Genomic DNA, 22106 nt, shown 5'->3' on the forward strand with positions numbered 1-22106 from the left:
ATCGAAAAACACATTAATATTATCGAAAATAAAATATGCCAAAAAGGCCTAAAATAAAAACATATCACAAAATGTTGCACTTTCAAACTTTGATCATAGAAAACTAATTAAATACCCATGCACGCAATATCTTAATCCTAAACCAACATACTCACTTAGCTTAAGGATTTTTATGAATGGTTTAAAGATTTGGCATATGTACTTGAGACGTGCAAATAGGTTTAATGATGAGTGATCATAAAAACATCCATGGCTCTTAATACCTTACTAATAATCAAATGCATTTTGAATTAGTAGTGTAAAAAGGTTCAAACCACATTTTAAATTATGGACACATTTATGCAAATGGGCTTTTGAAACAAAGAGATCTTATGGGTAAACCACAAATGGCCGGACAAAATTGGGGTATGACAGGTGGCGTAATGGGGATGCCGAACTCAACCCGAATCCGTTTGAGACAAGTTTGAATGTTAATTCTTCATCTCTGTCGAAGAAAAGAAATTGTTCGAGAAGGTAAAATCTGTCCCAAATTCGGTATGTTGTCTTCCTAATCTCAAAGCATTAAATTATGGTAAAATTTTAAAATTATGGAATCAATTGTTTTAAGCATAATATAATTTAAATTTTTAATAAAAATATATTTCAAATATTTTATATAAAAAATGAATTATTTTAAACATAAATTGAAAACATTTTGGTGATTTTGCAACTTTTATTAAAATGATAGGTAGAATGGAGATTCCTGTTATATATTTATAAGTACACAAAGTGAATTGGAATTTACCAACTTTTTACTATGAATATGTGATTAGCAGATTTAAAGAAAAAGAAAGAATTAAAGATTGAGAAGTTGAATGAATTTGGACTTATTTAATGAAAAAAGAAACAAGCTACCAATGCAGGAAAGCAATAGAGATTTAACATGTGCGATGTAGTAAACTGAGGTGTTTAATAGAAATAAATGGAAAAACAAGACTTAAACAAACGGCCCATTAGCTCAGTTGGTTAGAGCGTTGTGCTAATAACGTGAAGGTCGCAGGTTCGAGACCTGCATGGGCCAGTTTTCAATTTTCGCGTGTTATTTTTTACTCTTTGCATCTGTTGACTTCCTCTTTCCACCGAAATAATACACGCACGCGTTGCTTATTTAATGAGTGAGTCACATTCTTTTAACCCTGCTCAAGTGAATGGATTAAAACGTTGGTGTTCAATTTCCATTTCTAAAATTATAAATCTATTTATTTCACAATTCATTAACTTTTTTTTTTATAAGCATTTTACAACTGATTTGTTCCTCCTAAAAAATACATAACCACTCATAATTTCTATAACATAAACATATTACTATATTTATTTTATATTCTTTTTTAAATATTTTCTTAATTACTATTACAATAATTAATTAAAAAATGACAATTAATCTTTAATTTTCAAAAACATCTGGACCTAAGCTTAAATTATTAAAATGATCAGATTTATTTAATACTGTTTTTAAAACATTCTCTTAATTAATATTTGATTTTTCAAATTCTTAATAATATTGACTCATTCTATTTGATTTTATGTCTTGCTTATTCGAGCTCGGGTTATGGAAAAAGAAGGGTCCGATACGGAAATAGCAGCAACAACTGGGTTTATTACGGGACGCCCGATGATCTTCATATCGATCTATTATACGTCTTTGCATTTGGCATTGAATATACCTCATACAATATCATTCTTACTAATATCGTATCTTTTCTATTATATAGTCTGACAGATCAAGAAAAGGCTGCACATAAAGAACTGAAGAAGAAAGATTATAAAGCTTTCTTTATAATCCATTAATATGTTGATGCAGATAACTTTGAAAAGGTTAGTGATGCAGAGCCAGCGAAAGAACCATGGGAAATTCTGGAGAAATCGTTTGGAGGCGTAGAGAAGGTGAAAGAGGTGAGGTTACAAACTCACAAAAGGATGTATGAATTGCTTCAGATGGAAGGCAATGAAAGCATAACTGATTAAGGAAAGGCTGCACATAAAGAACTGAAGAAGAAAGATTATAAAGCTTTCTTTATAATCCATTAATATGTTGATGCAGATAACTTTGAAAAGGTTAGTGATGCAGAGCCAGCGAAAGAACCATGGGAAATTCTGGAGAAATCGTTTGGAGGCGTAGAGAAGGTGAAAGAGGTGAGGTTACAAACTCACAAAAGGATGTATGAATTGCTTCAGATGGAAGGCAATGAAAGCATAACTGATTTCTTCACCAAGGTTATGAAACTGGTGAACCAAATGAAGGTAGTGGAGAAGTGTTGACATCAAGATGTATTGTTGGAAAGATCTTGGGGTCGTTTGTAACACCCCGAATAAAATAAGAGAATTATTTAAATTAAGTTAATAATATATTTATTAATTTAATTAAATAAATTGAATTATTGGATTATTATTATTATTATTATTTGGAATAATAATTAGTGGAAAATATATAAGTTGGAATAAGAAAAGAAAAAGGGTTTCCATTGGTTGGTAAAGAGTTTTCACGTGAAACAGAGAAGCGGCTGAAAGGTGAAAAGTGGAGAAAGGGCAAAGAGGAAGAGCTAGAGAGCAAAGGTCGAAGAACGGAAAAGCTCGAAGCTTAGAGATTGCCGGATTATCTCAGGTAAGGGGGGTTTATCGTCGTTTAATGGGTATTATAGATTAACATGTCATGGGTAGTGATAAACCGTTGAAGTGACCCTAATTGGGATGTCGAATGCTGAAATATTGTGATGAATAAGTTGTATTAAAGCCGTAATTGAGTCCGTAATTGTGTGAGTCGTGTTCCCCCGAACGTATAGCTTTTTACGGAAATTGAATCAGAGGTCCGGAAGTCCTCCAACGGCGGAAAATGCGGAGAACTCTGCATTCTGCCTTATGTTAGCGCAGGAACTGCTGTTTTGTCTGCGTTAACCGGTTAACCCAGGGCGTTAACCGGTTAACACTGTTGGAAATTGGAAAAATTGATATTTTAATGTTGTGAACATAATTAGTGATTGGCCTATTATCGTTAATTTTGATGAGTAATTTTGTTGAGTTTATGTTATGAAGTGTTGATACAAATATGTTGATCAGTTGTGTTAAAGTTGTTGAAAATACTGAGTTGTAGGCTTGGCGAGCCAAAGTTGATTATAAGTTGATTTTGTTGAAAACATTGTTGTATTGCTATTATTATTATGTTGTCGACAGTTTAAAGTCGTGTATGCCATGTACATTCATATGCATTAAGTCGGAGCTTTGCTCACACCACGTTGGCCTGGATTGGCAAATTTTAAGTTGAAAGTTGAAGGCTTATGCCTTGATGCCCAATAAAATGGCAATGATTTTAAGTTGGGAGTTTTACTCCGAATGGTACCACATGCATGACGAGTCGAGTCTCATTAGAGTTGCATTCTTGTTGGCTTGTTGTATGGATATTTAATTTAATTGAGGAGTGGAATTGTGTTGATATTAAGTATGATATTTGAGTTGATGTGCCGTTACTGAATGTATGTTACGATTAGGGTGATGAAATGTGTGCATTTACTTAGCATTACATGATGATTTATAATGCTTATTATATCGATTGAGGAACTCACCCTTACAACTATTTTTCAGGTAACGAGCAATGAGTTGAGTAGAAGCTAATGCTTGGAGTCTAGTGTAGTCTCCTAAGTGGGTCATGCTCTGATAGATGTAACATCGGGAGGGAACATTTTAATATTGTTGTTGATGATTGTTGAACCAGTTTACATGTAGTATGTTGCATGTTTTGAATGATCGATTTGATCTCTATCCGCTGCGTATTGTGCAAATGTTTTATGTTTTGAGTTAATAAAAGAGCATGACAGTTATTATGGTGTGAAATGTTGTGTGACACCCTTGGTGCATAATTACTCTGATATATATTTGTTATTGTTATTTTAATTAGATATTTGGGGTGTTTTAGAAGGGTGTTACATCGTTGGCTCCAAAGTTCGACCACGTGGTAGTATCCATAGAAGAGTCGAAAGATTTGTCAAAATTGACAAAGGAATAGCTTCAAGGGACGCTTGAATCTCATGAACAAAGAATGGCTGAAAGAGCTGCAGGAAAGTCAAAGAGTGGTATGGCTTTGAAGGCGCAATCAGCAAAAGAAAGGAAAGGAAAAGGAAGTTGGAATGGCAACAAAGGCAGAGGAGGCTACAACAATTCGACTGGTCGAAATCAGCAAGAAGGAAACCGGTTGAATAAGAGAAAACCCTGAAACCAAGAAAATCAAAGAGGTGGTATTGCAGGTAGAGGAAAGGGTGGTGGTCAAAAGCCAGATAAGAGTCATATTCAGTGTTACAATTGTCAGAAGTATGGTCATTATTCTAGTGATTGTCTAGAAAAGCAGAAGAATCAAGAAACTTATGCAAAGTTGGCGAAACATGAAGAAGAAGAAGAGACGTTGTTGATGGTTACAACAAGAGATGAAGAGAGATTCAAGAACCAATGGTACTTGGACTCAAGATGCTCATCATACATGTCTGGAAGGAAAGATTGGTTTGTCAACATAAAGCTTTCAATGAAGAACATGGTAAAATTTACAAATGACAATACTCTAGTAGCTGAAGATGTTGGTGATGTTCTGATTATAAGGAAAGATGGCAAGAGGTCAGTAATTTCAAATGTGTTGTACATACCAGGCATGAAGAGAAATTTGCTCAGCATAGGAAAGTTAGTCGAAAAGAGATACAAGGTGTCGATCAAAGATAAGATAATGAGAATTCTCGACTCAAATGGAAGGTTGCTCTTGAAGGTCCAATGTATCAGAATAGAACCTTCAAGATTGAACTAAATGTGATGGAGCATAAGTGCCTTGCAACAACAGCCAGTAGAGATGAATGGATATGGCATTATAGACTTTGCCATCTCAATTTCAAACACTACGCCAAAAACTGGAATAGACAGCGCACCTTAGAGGGCGCTTTATTACAAAAGCGCACTCTAAAGTGAAGCGAAAAAATAAGGAGCGAACAACTGGAATAGACAGCGCACTTTAGAGGGCACTTTTGTAATAAAGCGCCCTCTAAGGTGAAGCGAAAAAATAAGAAGGAGATAGAGGGACAACAATACAGGGCGCTTTTTAGAAAGCGCCCTCTAAGGTTACCCTTAGAGGGCGCTTTTAAAAAAGCGCTCTATAAGTCCATGTGCATTTCCAGTTTATAAAGCGCTTTTGGAAAGCCTTAGAGAGCGCTTTCATAAGCGCCCTCTTAGGCCCCCTTTAGAGGGCGCTTTTTTTCCACAAGCGCCCTCTAAGGTCCCCTTTAGTAAACATTAAAATTATAACATACTGCGCGTTTTGTTATTTCACTCTCTGTTATTTTCGTTCTTTTTCACGTTAGGGTTCTCACTGCTACGATTTTCGCTACTTCTAAGGCGTTCTCCTTCCACCTCTGTTAGATCTACGACGTTTCCTCCTTATATTAATTCGTTGTTAGCTGTTCGATTTTGACACCATAGGTATTTTTCTAATCTTCATATTACTTGGTTTCTCTTCTGACGTTCGCTATTGTTCATTTTTGGTTTCATTTTTCTTGGTTCATACATTTATTGAGTATTCTCAACAATAATTATTGTGTTGCAATGCTAGCAATGGAGACTAGGCATTATGGGTTAAATTTCACCAACTGTTCCATTTGTTTCTCGATGTAGAAAAAGGAGGCAGCAATATCTAAAACACCTTCTACCAATCAAAGGTACACTATGCAGCTTATGAGTGTATTTATTCTAGCATACATAGCGTAGCTAGTAACTTAAGAAGTTTAGGTATGGATGTTATTTGATAGAGTAAATTAGAGTCGACTATTCTTCTGTTAGCTTTCAGTTAGACCATTATACAATTCTACATATATATTTTCTAGTCAATGTTTATCTTTTGTAAAAACTATATGATGATATATAACTATGCTACAAATTAGTGCATACCACTAATGCTTAATGCATGGTTCATACATTCTCATGCTATTGAAGTCAAAGATATCTGAAAATGTTGAGAAACTAACTCAATAAACCAAAATTGTTTTGGTTTTGGGTTGTTGTTGGAGACATGAATGCCCTGCACAGAGACTAACTCAATAAAGCGAAATTGTTTTGTCTCATCCCATTTTTGGTTTCTCTTCTGAAATTGTTTTTTGTTTATTCTAATTAGTAATGGATAATACATGGATGTCTTCCAATCAATTGTCGAGAGAGTACGAGAATGGGGTATCAGAATTCGTTAAGTTTGCCGTTGCGCACGCCGAAGACCCCAGTAGAATGATATGTCCTTGCTTGGGTTGTTGTTATGGGAAACGGGTTAACGTAGTTCAGTTGACATCGCATCTAATGAGGCATGGAATTGATCGAAGTTATACATGTTGGAATTTGCATGGTGAGAAAAGTAACGAGAATGTTGAACCGGGGGATAGTACGACCTATGCCTCAAACTATAGTGGCGCAGATACATACGATTGTGATCGAGTTGAAGAGATTGCAGAAGCACTTGAAGGAGATCTTAAGGATTGTCCCGAAATGTTTAAGAGGTTGGTAAGTGATGCAGAGAAACCTTTGTATGATGGTTGCACTAAATTCACAAGATTGTCTGCGGTATTAAAGTTGTACAACTTAAAGGCGGGCAATTGATGGTCGGATAAAAGTTTCACAGAGTTATTAGCCCTTTTGAAAGATATGCTTCCTGAGGATAATGTTCTTCCCAATCGAATATATGAGACCAAAAAGATGTTGTGCTCTATTGGCATGAGCTATGATAAGATACATGCATGTCCGGGGTTATCGATTTGGTTCTTAACAGATTGCTTCTTTTAATCATTGGAATTCCTCTTGAGAAGAAATTTGGTTTTGGTAAGGTTCTGGTTATTGGCGGCTGGTTTCTTCTATGTGCCAATTTTGAATATGATAACTGTTTTACTTGGTTTTTTTAGTTCGAATTGGATTGGTGTATGTGATATCGGGTTTGGGAGGAAATTTGTTGTGTGCTTTATTCCTCCATTCAATCATCTACGTTGGTGCATCTGGTGCAATATTCGGCTTACTAGGAGTGATGCTATCAGAGCTTTTAACAAATTGGAAAATGCATACTCATAAGGTAAATAAATAGGTTTATAAGTTATTAAGCTCAATGATGGTGTCTAATAGATATATTTTTGTTATTGTTTTGCAGTTTGATGAGATGTTGATTCTTGTTGTGATCATTGTTTTGGACTTAGCTCTTGGAACTTTTCCATTTGGAAGTAATTTTAGTAACATTGGAGGGTTTACATCAGGATTTCTTCTTGGATTTGTCATTTTGACTCGCCGTCAGCATCATTGGCTTAATCTAAACAAGTCTAATACTTTCCAGAAGCAAGAATCTTATCAATATGCGCTTCGGATTATCTCTTTTGTGCTACTTGGTGTTGGGTAGTGTCTCTCTCCTTTTTTTGTTGTTGTTATTGTTAGGTGAATTACATTGTTATGTACTAGTGTCTCCAATGTGAAAGTGGTTGTTTACAGATTGGTCGGCGGCGGCGTCTTGTTCTTTAAAGGGGTGGACTTGAATGATTACTGCTCTTGGTGCCATTATATAACCTGTGCCCCTCCGAGCTGTAAACCAGGCTACATTTCTTGTGAGGTGAGTGATGTTGTTATGCTACTTCCTTATGTATTTGCTTGATCTATGCAGCTTCTATGAAGCACCGGCATAAAAGTGATTACAACTGATATAACTAATCTTTAGTTCTGTTGACACATATTAAGAGAACCAGTTTCGATTCTGCATATATGGTTAATTTATTTTCCAAACAAATTTTCTTATGATGATTTAATGCTTGAAAAGTTCAACAATGAAACTTGAAATGTTACTGATGCTAACATTTTTGTGATGTAATGCTGCAGGATTACCAGATCGGAAACAAACTTAACGTGACATGTTTGAACAATGGAAGAAGTGGCATTTTTTCTCTGTCAAATCGTAACCCTGACGAGCAGGCTGAAGAACTATGTTATCGCCTTTGCGGTAAATAACCAGACACAGAAATACAACATCTCTTAGGGAGATTTCATTCAATAAACTTATGTATATGATTTGTTCTTACTGTTGCTGCTGACAATAAGAATGAGTCACAGTGGTTGTTGCCATAGTTGTTATCTCGTTATATATATTTCTCCTTGCTATGAAATTACTGCAGGATGTATATTTATAAGTTTGTCTGAAGGAATATTATATCAAATGATTCATATATTAGAAATGATCATAATGAGGATATTTGGATCAATCCAACCGTCCGTGTTGTTAAGAGACATGTAGAACATATTCCAACCAAGAAAAGAAAGAGAACTTAGTGAAAAAGATACAGGTCAAATGATTTTAATTGTTTTCTTTATTAATTACAGGTAAAATGGCTTTTATTACAGCAAATCGAGTCAGTTGCATAAAAAAAAAGGTATAAACACAATTATATGATATTTATGCATAGAAAATGTTAATTCTTGATCTTATACTTCACCTAACTAATTTTATGATATTTTAGGTTCATGCTATTGATATTGAACAAAAAGAGGTTGTTGCTCAGAAGACTGCGGCTAGCAAAAAAAACATACATCTCAGAGATGCTTTTGCTACTTAGTTTTATTTCTTTTTAAGTTATGAATTGGTTGTATATTTAGAATCTTTAGAAGTTAAACGATTATATATCAGTGGATTGTTGTATATGTATGGATTGTTGTATATAAGGCTTGTTGAATGCAATATGTGAAAAAGGGCTTCAAATTATACAGTTTTAGGTGTACTGCTTCAATATACAGGTTGTCTAAAATAAATAAAAAAATATAGCGCTTTTTAAAAAAAAAAAAATTAAATAACCACCCACTTTAGAGGGCGCTTTCCAAAATAAGCGCCCTCTAAACCCTTTAAATTTCCACTTTAGAGGGCGCTTTCCAGTAAAAGCGCCCTCTAAACCCTTAAAAGTTTCCACTTTAGAGGGCGCTTTCCAGTAAAAGTGCCCTCTAAACCCTTAAAAGTTTCCACTTTAGAGGGCGCTTTCTTTAAAAAGCACCCTCTAAAGTGGCCCTTAAAGGGCTTAAAGAGCCACTTTAGAGAGCGCTTTCACCAGAAAAAAAAAGCGCTGTCTTTACCTATGTCAGCGCCAGATTAGAGGGCGCTTTAAAGCGCTGTTATAGGCCAAAAAAATCGCCCTCTTTTCCCTTATTTGGCGTAGTGAAAGACATTAGAGATTTGAAGAGAAGAAATATCATTTTAGGATTACCAAAAATCGATATTACAAACGAAGTCTGTGAAGAATGTGTGCAGGCAAAGCAACATAAGAACAACTTCAGTAAGGATGCAGGAAGCAGGTCGAAGGCAATTCTTGAAGTCATATACTCTGATGTATGTGGTCCTCTCCAGGTGGATTCGATTGGAGGTAACAAATACTTTGTTACATTCATAGATGATTTCAATTGAAAACTGTGGTCTTACCTGATCAAGAAGAAAAGTGAAGTGATCGAGGTATTTGCCAAGTTTAATTCTATGGTCGAAAAACAGAGTGGTCGAAAGATCAAGATTTTGAGGACTGATGGTGGTGAAGAATATGTGTTGAAAGATTTCGATGCATTATGTGTGAAAGAAGGGATTGTGCATGAGGTGGTGCCACCCTGCACTCCATAACAGAATGGAGTCGTAGAAAAAAAGAATAGAACCATCATGAATATGGTCAGAAGTATGTTGAAAGGCAAGCATCTACCCAAATAATTAGGGAGAGAAGCTATGTCGATTGTGACATATATCCTGAACAGATGTCCAACGAAGAAGCTAGAAGGAATCACGCTAGAAAAATGTTGGTATGGTGTCAAGCCTAGCTTGAGTCATCTAATGGTGTTTGTATCTATAGCACATAGACATGTGCTAGATCAGTTGAGAAGAAAACTTGATGACAAGTCGAGTCAGATGATCCTGATAGGATATCATTCGACTGAAGGATACAAGTTGTTCGACCCAGTGAATAAGCAAGTAGTGATCAGTAGGGACATGATCATAGATGAGCTTAAGGAGTGGGATTGGACTGAGAATGTCAAGAAATATTCAGTGAGAATCTTTTATGATGAACCATCTAGTGAAGTCGAAAGAAAAGTTCGAGAGGAAGAAGTCAGAGGTGAAGCATGCCCAGGCAGACCTCAAAGAATAATACACATGCCTCCAAGGTTACAAGAATGTGTGATTACATCAGATGATGTGGTCAATGAATAAGGTGGGCTAGTACATTATGCTTTCTACACAGATGTCAAACCAGTCAATGCAGCTGAGACATTGAAAGATTCTAAGTGGATGAAAGCAATGGACGAAGAGCTGAAGTCAATCAAAGTCAACAACACTTGGTCACTTGTTGAATTGCCCCAAGACAAGAAAGAAATTGATATGAAGTGGGTATACAAGGTGAATTTGAATATCAAAGGAGAAGTGACTCGACACAAGGCGAGACTTGTGGCGAAAGGATTTCTTCAAAAAGAAGGAATCGACTTTGACGAAGTTTTTGCACCTGTTGCTAGGATCGAAGTAATCAGGTTGGTTGTTGGTCTAGCAAACATGAACAACTGGAAAATGTGTCAGATGGATGTGAAATGTGCATTCCTGAATGGCCCTTTAGAAGAAGAAGTTTATGTTGCACAACTAGCTGGATTTGTGAAACATGGCAAAGAAAGAAAGGTGTACAGGCTGCATAAAGCCTTGTACGAACTTAAACAAGCTCCAAGATCTTAGAACAAGAAGATAGATGGATTTCTAAGGGAGAAGGAATTTGTGAAGTGCAAATATGAACATGGAGTATATCTAAGAAGAAGTACGAGTGAATTGCTTATACTATGTCTCTATATCGATGACCTGTTGATAACAGGTAGCTGCAAGAAGGAGATTGAAGACTTCAAAGGTGATCTCAACAAGGAATTCAAAATGTCAGATCTGGGTGACATTTCATATTTCCTTGGCGTCGACTTCTACAAGAATGGTAGAGGTTTGATGACGCATCAAAGAAGATATGCAGGTGAAATACTTAAGAGATTTGAGATGCAAGATTACAACCCAACTTCGACTCCAGTTGAGCCCAGATTACAACTATCGAAAGATTCAGATTCAGATGATGTCAATCCAACCCAATACAGAAGACTTATTGGGTCACTTTGATACTTTTGTCATTCAAGGCATGACTTAGCATATAGTGTAGGTATGGTGAGTAGGTTCATGCAGAAGCCAAAGGTATCAAATCTAGCAGTGGTGAAGAGGATACTAAGGTATCTGAAAGGAACTCTCGACTATGGCATTTTGTTTCCTGCAGATGATGAAGGAAAAGAATTCAAACTAGTGGGATACACTGACTCAAGTTGATGTAGTGATGATGAGGATCAAAAATCTACATTGGGCTATGTGTTTATATTAGGTGGTGCACCAATTGCTTGGAGTTCGAGAAAAGAGCCAGTAATGGCATTATCATCGTGCGAAGAAGAATACATAGATGCTTCTCTTTGTGCATGTCAGGCAACGTGGATGGTGAATCTGGTCGAAGAGATAGCAACGAAGAATCATGGAGAAATTACCATGAAGATCGACAGCATGTCATCTACCAATCTGGCGAAGAGTCCGATAGCACATGGTCGAAGCAAGCACATCAAGATGAGATTCCATTATCTTCGAGAGCGGGTAGCAGATGGGAAGATGAATGTGGAACACTGCAGAATTAAGAATCAGATTGCAGACATCATGACGAAGGGAGTGCAGGTCGAAGTGCTCAGAAGACTAAGAGTTATGATAAATGTAGATAGCTTAGACACAATGAATTAGGTTGTGTGTTGAATCGTAATTCCTTGTGTATAAGCAGGTTGCTCAACAGGAACAAGGAAGTGTCGAACCATCTAATGTGTTGAGTTGTGTTAGTGTGTCGAAGTGTCGAAGCATGTTGCTTTGCACAGGATTTCGACTTAGACCTAGTTTAGTAGTGTTAGTTATTTTGGGCTTTTATAGTTTTGGGCTTTGACTTGAGGTCCAAGTTAACCTAAAATCTATAAATAGAGGGAGTAACCCTTATTTTTGTAATGAAGTGAATAAAGTATTGATAACATTGTATTCACAGTATTTTGCAATTGGAAAGTGAATAAGAAGATTTCCACAGTTTGTGGGCAGAGAGAAACTCTGCAAAATTTTATTACTCTTCTCCTTCATCGTTCTTTACTTTCTTTATTTCTCCATTGTTCTTCTCTTTTCATTACTATTGTGTGGGTGATAACAATCTTGTTCATTAAGATTGATTGAAATTCTCCATGGGTTTTGGTGGATTTCTAATAAATACTGATTTATTTAATATATATTTAGTTATTATATATTATTTATGGATTTTTTTTGAATATTTTGAATCTCTCTCAAAATCATAAGGTAAAATTAAAGATTTGATTCTTTAAATTATGGATACTTTGGATTTTTAGAACTTATTTTGTTGATTTTAAAGTAATTTATTTAAAGAATTATTTAGTGTATATGTGAATTTGTTTGACATTTATTTTAGATATATAAATATTTAATATTTATATGATTTGAAATTATAAGCATGATTATGTTACTTGAGTTTATTATTATTAAGTTTTATGCAATAATATTATTTTTTATCATGCAATTTGTATAAATCCATAAAATTTATGTTTTATTGTGAATTTGTTTTCGCACTAAGGATTGTCAATAATAATAATAATAATAATAATAATTATTATTATTATTATTATTATTATTGAGAGCATGTTAAATAATTATAACTAATGCCTTATAAATTTAAGGCTCTTTCCATTTAATTTATTAAAATGTCTAGTAACTTTGATTGAGTTGATTAATACAATAAGTTGCAAAAGTAACCTCTGTTATGTAAATTTGGTTCAATCAAATTTACAAAAGATGTGGTGTATCATTATTCATGCGAACTGTTATAGTCAGTCAAAAGGAAGACATAGTTTGACCGAACAATTGCATACATGTGATGATAAATATGTAGTAATTATTAATTTTATCCCTGTGGGTAATGATTGGTGTCAAATTTACAAAAGATGTGGTGTATCATTATTCATGTGAACTGTTATAGTCAGTCAAAAGGAAGACATAGTTTGACCGAACAATTGCATACATGTGATGGTAAATATGTAGTAATTATTAATTTTATCCATGTGGGTAATGATTGGTGTCAAATATGTCTATTATCTGACTTTACTTATTACTAATGTTTGATCATTGCGTAAGAATACCGTTTACAGTTAATTTTTGCAATCAAAGATTGAGAATTAATGGTGTGTTTGGTATCTTGTTTGAGTCTTTTAATTTATAAGTAAAGATGAATGTCTATATATTAATTTAATGACATATCAGTAATAATGTTGCATGAGTATAAATCTTTCAAGTGTTTATTTGATTACACATATAAGGTAAACATGTGACGATGATAAAAATCTATTGTTTATCAATATTAATTGTCAATTTGGTATTTTGGTGAGTACATTTTTTGTTCTCTATAAACTAATATAGTTTATATATCTACAAAATATGTTAGATTTTGATTCTCAAAAGTTCTGACTTTTAGAAATAAAATATGAACATTATGTTTTTGGATCTAGACCTTAAATAATTATGGAGAAACTAAAATTTCCTCACAATTTAGTATATTTAAAGTGAGACTCAAGTTTAAAAGTGAGTACACTCCAAATTACACAGTTCTATGATCTTAAAGTTTTGCAATCCAGAGACATTAGAGGTTTTATTTAAGATGAGATAAATTTTGTCATATTATCTTTGCTTAAATTCTAGTGCTTCTAAATCAATAACTCTCATTTGAGTGATGACTTTTCATTAAGATTATTAAGCAGAGAAAATACCATAAGCACATTATAAAACTATTTAATCTTGCTAAAGCGTAATAGTTTCGTCAATTAGGTGACTTTGTCAAAATTTTAGTATATGATATTCTCTTTGCACAATTAAGTTTATAGCTATTAAAGTTAGAAATTATTATTTAATATAATAATTTCATAAAGTGTGCAATAAAGAAAAGATTGAAGCAAGAGAAAATAAATTAGTGCTCATCCAGTAAATACCTCAAAGGATAAGGGCAAATAACGAATAATAAGAAAATATGATTTGAACTCACAAATGTTCAATGGTGTTGAAAGATACATCAATTTAAAACGGACAAATTTAGTTAAGATTGATATTTTTTATTTATTTTTAATTATTTAGCTTAAATTTGTATTTAAAAGATAATTTGGTGAATGAATAAAGTTTTGTTTTAATATTATAACTTTTTTTAATGAGGGATTCAATTTGTCTTTTAAATTCAAATATTATTATAGTTAAATCAGTCATGATTTATGACAATCTAGAATTGTTGAAAAGTTTGAGAAATATAAACTTTAGTCTCAAGTTAAAGAATTGTGACATAATTATTAAAATTATATTGCCCAAGTGGGAGATTGTTGGAAAAATTTATAATTTAAATAATATTTAATTATTATATTCCAATAATTATTATGTGGGCATATATATTTTAATTCTATTAGTTATTTATCAAATTAAGAGCCTTAGTTTATTAATTGGTCAAATAAATTTATAAGGTTGATTAGATGTCTATTTAGTAATTAATTAATTAATTAATTGGATATGGGCTAAAATATGAGTGAATTTCAGGATGACCCATTTCGAAATAATGGGAACCCTAATTGGTCATCACCTTATATATAGGTTATGGTCCCCAATATATTGTACACAAACATATTATCTCTTCTCCCAATCTGAAGAGTGTTTGAGGCATTAGGAGTATCGGTTGAGGAAGATCCACAAGTCAACAAGTGTTAGTCACTTGTCTCTATATTTTTTACATTTTAAGATTATCGTTATAAGTGCCTACAAAGCTTTCTGTTTGGATCTGTCAAAGTATTCTATACTCCTTAATAAACCAATATGTCGTAGATCGTAAGGTTATGTGTATGCATGCTTATATGTTTATTTTGCTTTCACCTTAAATTATGATTATAGATTTGATATTCGTATTTAAGAATGCCTTGTATAAATTAATTATTAAATTAATTCTAACAAACTTTTCTTGCATTTTTACTAAGAGATGTTTGTTTTGTGCATTACTATAATGTCTCACTTATTTCAGTCTTTGTTGCAGATAATGTGTGCATTAAACGAGTCATAGTCTTTACTGATTATTTGATTAGAATTTTGGACTTTTCTTGGATTTAGAATATTGTTAAAATGTTTGCAATTAGATCAACTAAAAAATGACAAGGTTAATTTGTATCGCATGTTAGATTAATGGTAGCAGAATTAGGATTTTCTGAAATTTTATTTTAAAAGGAATAAATTATTCTTTTAGTCTTCACAATAAATATATAGTGCATTTATATCATATCAATTCTATTTTTTTATTAATTGTATATAATGATCAAGATTATTTTCTAGTAGTATCATTAATAAGTCATGCATACGGTCTATAATAGTTCATGCACACACTACAAATAGTCAAACATCAACAACTAAACCATATCACACTGCATCCTACTGTTGCATCAACAATAATGAGCTGCTTATACTGATCAATATAATAAAAGTTTGTACTTATAACAACTTTGAAGTTAAAATCCTCTCATAACAATTACGTGCATTCAAATCTTTCAAAGGAGACAACATAGATCAACCCCTTATTACAACAACAAACATATAATCTTCCATAGAACTCATGCTAAAATATAACATATCCCTAACTTCAAGCTTCTTACTTTTGGGTTCTTCTCTTTGGAAAATTTGTACCATCCATGGCCAATATTCTTCTCATATGAATCCCGTCGAGCTCTGTGAATAACACAGTTATAACCTTTCTAATCTTCAATGTCAATCATCTTTATTGTATCCTGCTTTTCACCAAAACATTGTTTTGATATGTTCATTGGGATATGCTGCAAAAAGGAACAAAACACATTTACATAACATCTTTAAATATGATAAGAATAACAACCAAGCAATTTGAGTGCCAAGACACCAACCAACTTATATTTCCCAGACTTATTTGCTTCTGTCAAGGTATAATCCCACTTGTAATCGTTGCTAACATCGTGTGTTTTTACGGACTCATTAATCCAACCCTCCTTTATTAGAGCTTTAATTTTTGTATCATGATCTTCTTCAAAATATTTTTTAACTTGAATACATGTGCCCTCATGTCTTCATTATTGTAGCTTAGCTGTAATAACATTAATAATTCGATTTACTATAATTATAAATAAACTTAAACTTCAACTATGATTAATTGGAATAAGATATTTGTAACAGATGAATTTTCAGAAAAAATCAATCTTAGTTCCAATGATAGAAGATTGATGACATGAAAGTCATACATACCTTCCAGAAGCACACATTTCAGAGATGTTGCCAAATATAGCTTCATTTCTATAGTTCCAATGATATAAAAACGATGAGATGAATACCTTAATCCTTACATTATATAGCAAAGTGTAAATGGGCTTAGACATGAATTTCAGCCTGCAGGCCCAATTAATGAGTTTGAGCAATACAATACCCCTTAAAAACAGTTCTATAACTAACATCATTTGCAATATGTATTGATATATTTATAGGTGATAACATATGTATTGTTTGTTTGCAAAACTAACTCATTTTAATTTTTTGTCTGTTAAACTTCAAATCACCAAAATTATATAAATATAACATGTAAAATACATATTTATTTGAAATGAAACACATAATGCAACTTCTACATTAAAATAACCAAGTTTACTATCATAATACATAAATATCAATATCATTAAGGTACTCATTACAATTTGGTTTAGACATTCAAAAAGTATATCAAAGTTTATATATATATATATATATATATATATATATATATATATATATATAATATATATATATATATATATATATATATATATATATATATATATATATATATATATATATATATATATATATATATAAACTCAAAAATAGACCATCCTTAACATGTTAGAACTCCATGTCATGATCATCATAAACTCCAAATTCGATATCACAACTGTCCATCAACTCCTCTGCAATTTTACATACATGTAAGGAGAAAAACGCAACATACTCCAGACCGAGGTATCGCCATTACATAGGTTTTTTCTCTTTTCAAATTCATATCATCCTAAAGACATGTATTTTTCATAGGCGCTTGGTTCGTTCTTCCATTTTGCAATGTGAACCCGACATTTGAATATTTTGGTTTCTTCTACATCAACGACTTTGATCTCAGATAGATTTGTTCTAAGGAATATTTTTGCTATTGTTCTTGGAAAATATTGCAAAGATATCAATTGCACAACACTCCAAATTATAAACCCTTTGAAATATAACACAATAGATCAAATTCAAATATGTGCTTACCATAACATTAGATGTGCATGTTTTTGCATTTCCAATGTGGCTCTTCCAAGAATATTGTTGAGACTCGTGCATTCTCTACAAATTTTTATTTACCTTTCTTATCCATAGATTTTCCAACATATTTCTTCTTGCCAACATGTTTTTTCTTTGCAACACACTTTTTAACATGTGTTTCCTTTTCCTTCATAAATCTATTAACATCTACATATTCAAACATTAGCAATTATTTATTTATCAATTTCGTATTTCATTTGTCAATTGCAGCAACAATAATTAACATTTTTATTCATTTAACAGTTACTACTAATTAAGTATTTCTGACATGTGATTTGCAATGAACTCTACTTTTTTTCAATGTGGTTGTTTTTCATTCGTATGGAAGGATACTAAATATAAACGAAAAAATAAAACATTGTAAATCCAAAACAAACTTAAAGTCATACTAAAAAAACCATAGTACACTAATTTGCCAAAAACTACTGACCTAAAATTTCAGAACTACCCAACAATATAAACAAATTTACCTTTCTTATCCACAGATTTGCCAACAGATTTCTTATTGCCAACATGTTTTTTATTTGCAACACACTTTTCAACATGCGTTTCGTTCTCCTTCATAAATCTATTAGCATCTGCAGTATCAAACTTTCTTCCTTAATACATTGAATAACAACTTTTCCATTGTCTGTGAGGTGATTTACAACGGCAGCAACATTAGTCACTTGAGCGATATTCGCAGTTTTCTTAGCAGGGATGTTACCAGTACGACATTTCTTTGCACACTTCTTTCTCTTAACTGAACATTCACCAATCTCAGACACCATATCCCAAATGATCTCCATTGCAGTTTCTTTGTTAAAATTCAAAAATTATAAATGACATCAACAATGTAATATTAATACCAAATTAAAAATTCATATATATATATATATATATATATATATATATATATATATATATATATATATATATATATATATATATATATATATATATATAAAATCTTTACATGCCAACATTTATAATCAACATATATAATCAAAAATTATAATATCTACAATCAGCATATATAATCAGCATAAATAATCTCTACAACTTCTTGAAAGTTTTACATCAATAACCAACATCCATAATGACATTCTATCATCAACATCTATTATCAACATCTAAAACATACACAAATTCTTATAAGTATCACTATATTCAAGATGTAATCAACTGATTTATTGAGTAAAAAAACTGGAACTCTAATTTCGAAAGTTTAACTACAAATTAGGATATAAAATTGCTCAAATTTTGGAAAAAAATATTCATATTTTTGTCAATCAAATTGAGTAGAAAACGAACCCTAAATAAACATGAATTGGTTAGATGAGACAAATTCAATATCATTTGCGCAAAAAAGTATTACAGTAGAAGAACAACGATAAAATGACATATGCTTAGCATCTCATTCTTCACCCATTATAGTCCCAAATTAAACCCTAATATCGGAAATGAAATTTCATTTTTGGAATCTGGAAAACTCAGATTATGTTTAAACATTATTGTGTTATCACAAAATTGAAGGAGTAGAAAATTGAACCATAGGAGAATATGTTTGGCAATGCATGACAATAAGAATTTCAGACGCGTTTTAAATAATTACAGAAGAAGAACGTAGTCTATACAACATCGTTTCATACCTCATGCTTCCACCATTATCATCTGATTTGTCGCCATGACAACGTGCACGCGGATCATCTGCAGACATGTTACTATCGGATTTTTCCTACAGAGAGGTTTGTAATTGGAACCCTAAATTTGATATGTGGAGAGATGGAATACAAACAACTGTATTGGTATTGTGAATATCTAAACTAAATACACTAAAGCAACCCTTTTATTTATTTTATTAAATGTTAAAAGATTAGTTATACTATCATTTCCCAAAGTAAATATTAAACCATTTTTTTATTTATTTTCATATTGTATTATCTAAAAAAAATTGGATATATCTTGTCCCAAATTCGATATGTTGTCTTCCTAATCTCAAAACATTAAATTATGGTAAAATTTTAAAATTATGGAATCAATTGTTTTAAGCATAATATAATTTAAAATTTTAATAAAAATATATTTCAAATATTTTATATAAAAAATGAATTATTTTAAACATAAATTGAAAACATTTTGGTCATTTTGTAAAGAATGGAGATTCCTGTTATATATTTATAAGTACACAAAGTGAATTGGAATTTACCAACTTTTTACTATGAATATGTGATTAGCAGGTTTAAAGAAAAAGAAAGAATTAAAGATTGAGAAGTTGAATGAATTTGGACTTATTTAATGAAAAAAGAAACAAGCTACCAATGCAGGAAAGCAATAGAGATTTAACATGTGCGATGTAGTAAACTGAGGTGTTTAATAGAAATAAATGGAAAAACAAGACTTAAACAAACGGCCCATTAGCTCAGTTGGTTAGAGCGTCGTGCTAATAACGCGAAGGTCGCAGGTTCGAGACCTGCATGGGCCAGTTTTCAATTTTCGCGTGTTATTTTTTACTCTTTGCATCTGTTGACTTCCTCTTTCCACCGAAATAATACACGCACGCGTTGCTTATTTAATGAGTGAGTCACATTCTTTTAACCCTGCTCAAGTGAATGGATTAAAACGTTGGTGTTCAATTTCCATTTCTAAAATTATAAATCTATTTATTTCACAATTCATTAACTTTTTTTTTTATAAGCATTTTACAACTGATTTGTTCCTCCTAAAAAATAAATAACCACTCATAATTTCTATAACATAAACATATTACTATATTTATTTTATATTCTTTTTTAAATATTTTCTTAATTACTATTACAATAATTAATTAAAAAATGACAATTAATCTTTAATTTTCAAAAACATCTGGACCTAAGCTTAAATTATTAAAATGATCAGATTTATTTAATACTGTTTTTAAAACATTCTCTTAATTAATATTTGATAAATGATTTCCAATGACCGAGAATAAATATCTTAAGTCTTGTTACTCAAAGGTATCAAGTTATGTGTTAGATATATTCTCCATTTGGTTGTTGTCTAGTTCTTAGAAAATAAAATCTAGAAAAATTGGACAAATGTAGTTCTTCATCATATGATAGATAGTAAAAGGAAAAACAACATCCTACCATATGTCGAACTGATCACCAAGATCCTTCACTACTGCTGATATTCATAAAATAAGAACCTATCCATGTATACACAAATATATGGCAAGGTGTTATAAACAAAATGAGATATGTAATTCAAGAGGAGAATTTGTCCTTTAACAACCAAGAAGAATAAGGGATCGAAGAAACACTCATATATCCATTTTCCTCAATGAAATCTATAATGAGAAAAGAAAGATGAATGCAAAAATCAATATGATCATTGAGAAAATGGTAAGGAAAATTCTTATATCTCCAGTGGATTCCAGTGTGGATGATGATGTTGAGATGAATTATTTGTTTCTTAGATGTTTTCATTTTTGTTATGCATTTTATTTCTTGTACCTTTAATTAAGCAAATTTCCTTTTGCATCTTAAATTTCCTAAATAAATTAAGTACTTGTTTTTTTTCAAAATGACTAAAATGCTCTTGTATGCATATTTATTTCTTGCAATGCATCTTTATTCGCCTTTTTAATTTTGACAAAGAGAGAGAAGTATACTCTTAGGGGCAGTAGGGTATATTCTCTATTTAACTTAGGGGAGTTTAATCACTACAAATATATTTGTATTTTTTTTACCACCTTCCTTGAGAGATGTGTTGTCATCATCAAAAAGGGGAAGAATGTAGAACTTTGTTTTGCAGGTGATATGCTTTTAACAAGAACGTCTGCTTTTGATGATGACAACTAATATGATAAGTCAAGCATGAACAAATAAGTGAACAAAGATGCAAACATTAGGTTTGATAGACTTAACTATCCAATGATTACAATCTAAATGAAATATAAGCTAAAGTCGCATATCAAGCTACTCATAAAAATGCTAACATGAGAGAAAGCATCTAGCAAAGTCTTGAAGAAGTATGATACCTTCTATTTTAGTAGTGAGTGAACAAATTGAAAAGTAAAAGGGCTTTATCGTAAAAATGCATGGCTAAAAGCACACACACACTAAAATGCTTTTCAAAATTATTTTTACCAAAAAAATATCTTTTTCTTACTTTTATAAATTTACAATCAATTGTATTTCAAATTTCTAATCGATTGTGAATATGTATCAATCGATTAGAATGTCATAAAAAACATTTATTAGAATTTTATTTTTGAGTCAACCTCTAGTTTATAAATAGAGGTCCCCTTTCTCATTTTATTTCATTCAAAAATGTGTGTGTGTGTGTATATATATATATATATATATATATATATATATATATATATATATATATACTTTTTTATTTAACTTTCTCTCACTAATGTTTTAGCCTAAGTGCTTGCTTTTGTGAAAAAATTCTTATGTAAGTGAGGATATAATTGTAATTTTGAAAAGGGTAGAATTGTAAGTTCACTAATCGAATATTTTATATACACATTAGTTGAATATTATCCATTTAGGGATTTGTGTGGGTTAGAAGTTAAACCATTAAAAAGATTTGGTTTGGGATTGTGTGATTCATTCCTAATTAGGTTGAAGAT

General features: G+C 31.9%; 1 protein-coding gene, 1 long non-coding RNA gene and 2 other non-coding genes across 4 annotated transcripts in view; 3 read left to right on the plus strand and 1 right to left on the minus strand.

Moving 5' to 3' along the window:
• Positions 1–8025, plus strand: part of LOC127122124 (uncharacterized) — a 47131-nt gene extending 39106 nt beyond the window's left edge. The window contains exons 2-6 of the mRNA XM_051052515.1: positions 6775–6864; positions 6945–7108; positions 7184–7422; positions 7516–7633; positions 7897–8025. Of these exons, the coding sequence (XP_050908472.1) occupies positions 6775–6864; positions 6945–7108; positions 7184–7422; positions 7516–7633; positions 7897–8025 (740 nt within the window). The remainder of the gene's footprint in view (positions 1–6774; positions 6865–6944; positions 7109–7183; positions 7423–7515; positions 7634–7896) is intronic.
• TRNAI-AAU (transfer RNA isoleucine (anticodon AAU)) lies at positions 987–1060 on the plus strand. The gene has a single exon. It is a non-coding gene; the product is annotated as a tRNA-Ile (tRNA).
• Positions 8026–17160: 9135 nt separating the features above from the next.
• On the minus strand, positions 17161–19262 carry LOC127121193 (uncharacterized). The gene is made up of 3 exons (XR_007803342.1): positions 19135–19262; positions 17974–18299; positions 17161–17640 (listed from the first exon to the last, which is right to left on the minus strand). It is a non-coding gene; the product is annotated as an uncharacterized LOC127121193 (long non-coding RNA).
• A 631-nt stretch (positions 19263–19893) lies between these two features.
• On the plus strand, positions 19894–19967 carry TRNAI-AAU (transfer RNA isoleucine (anticodon AAU)). The gene has a single exon. It is a non-coding gene; the product is annotated as a tRNA-Ile (tRNA).
• The last annotated feature ends 2139 nt before the right edge of the window (positions 19968–22106 follow it).

Source organism: Lathyrus oleraceus, chromosome 2 (genome assembly GCF_024323335.1).
Source record: "Lathyrus oleraceus cultivar Zhongwan6 chromosome 2, CAAS_Psat_ZW6_1.0, whole genome shotgun sequence".
Classification (NCBI taxonomy): domain Eukaryota; kingdom Viridiplantae; phylum Streptophyta; class Magnoliopsida; order Fabales; family Fabaceae; genus Lathyrus; species Lathyrus oleraceus.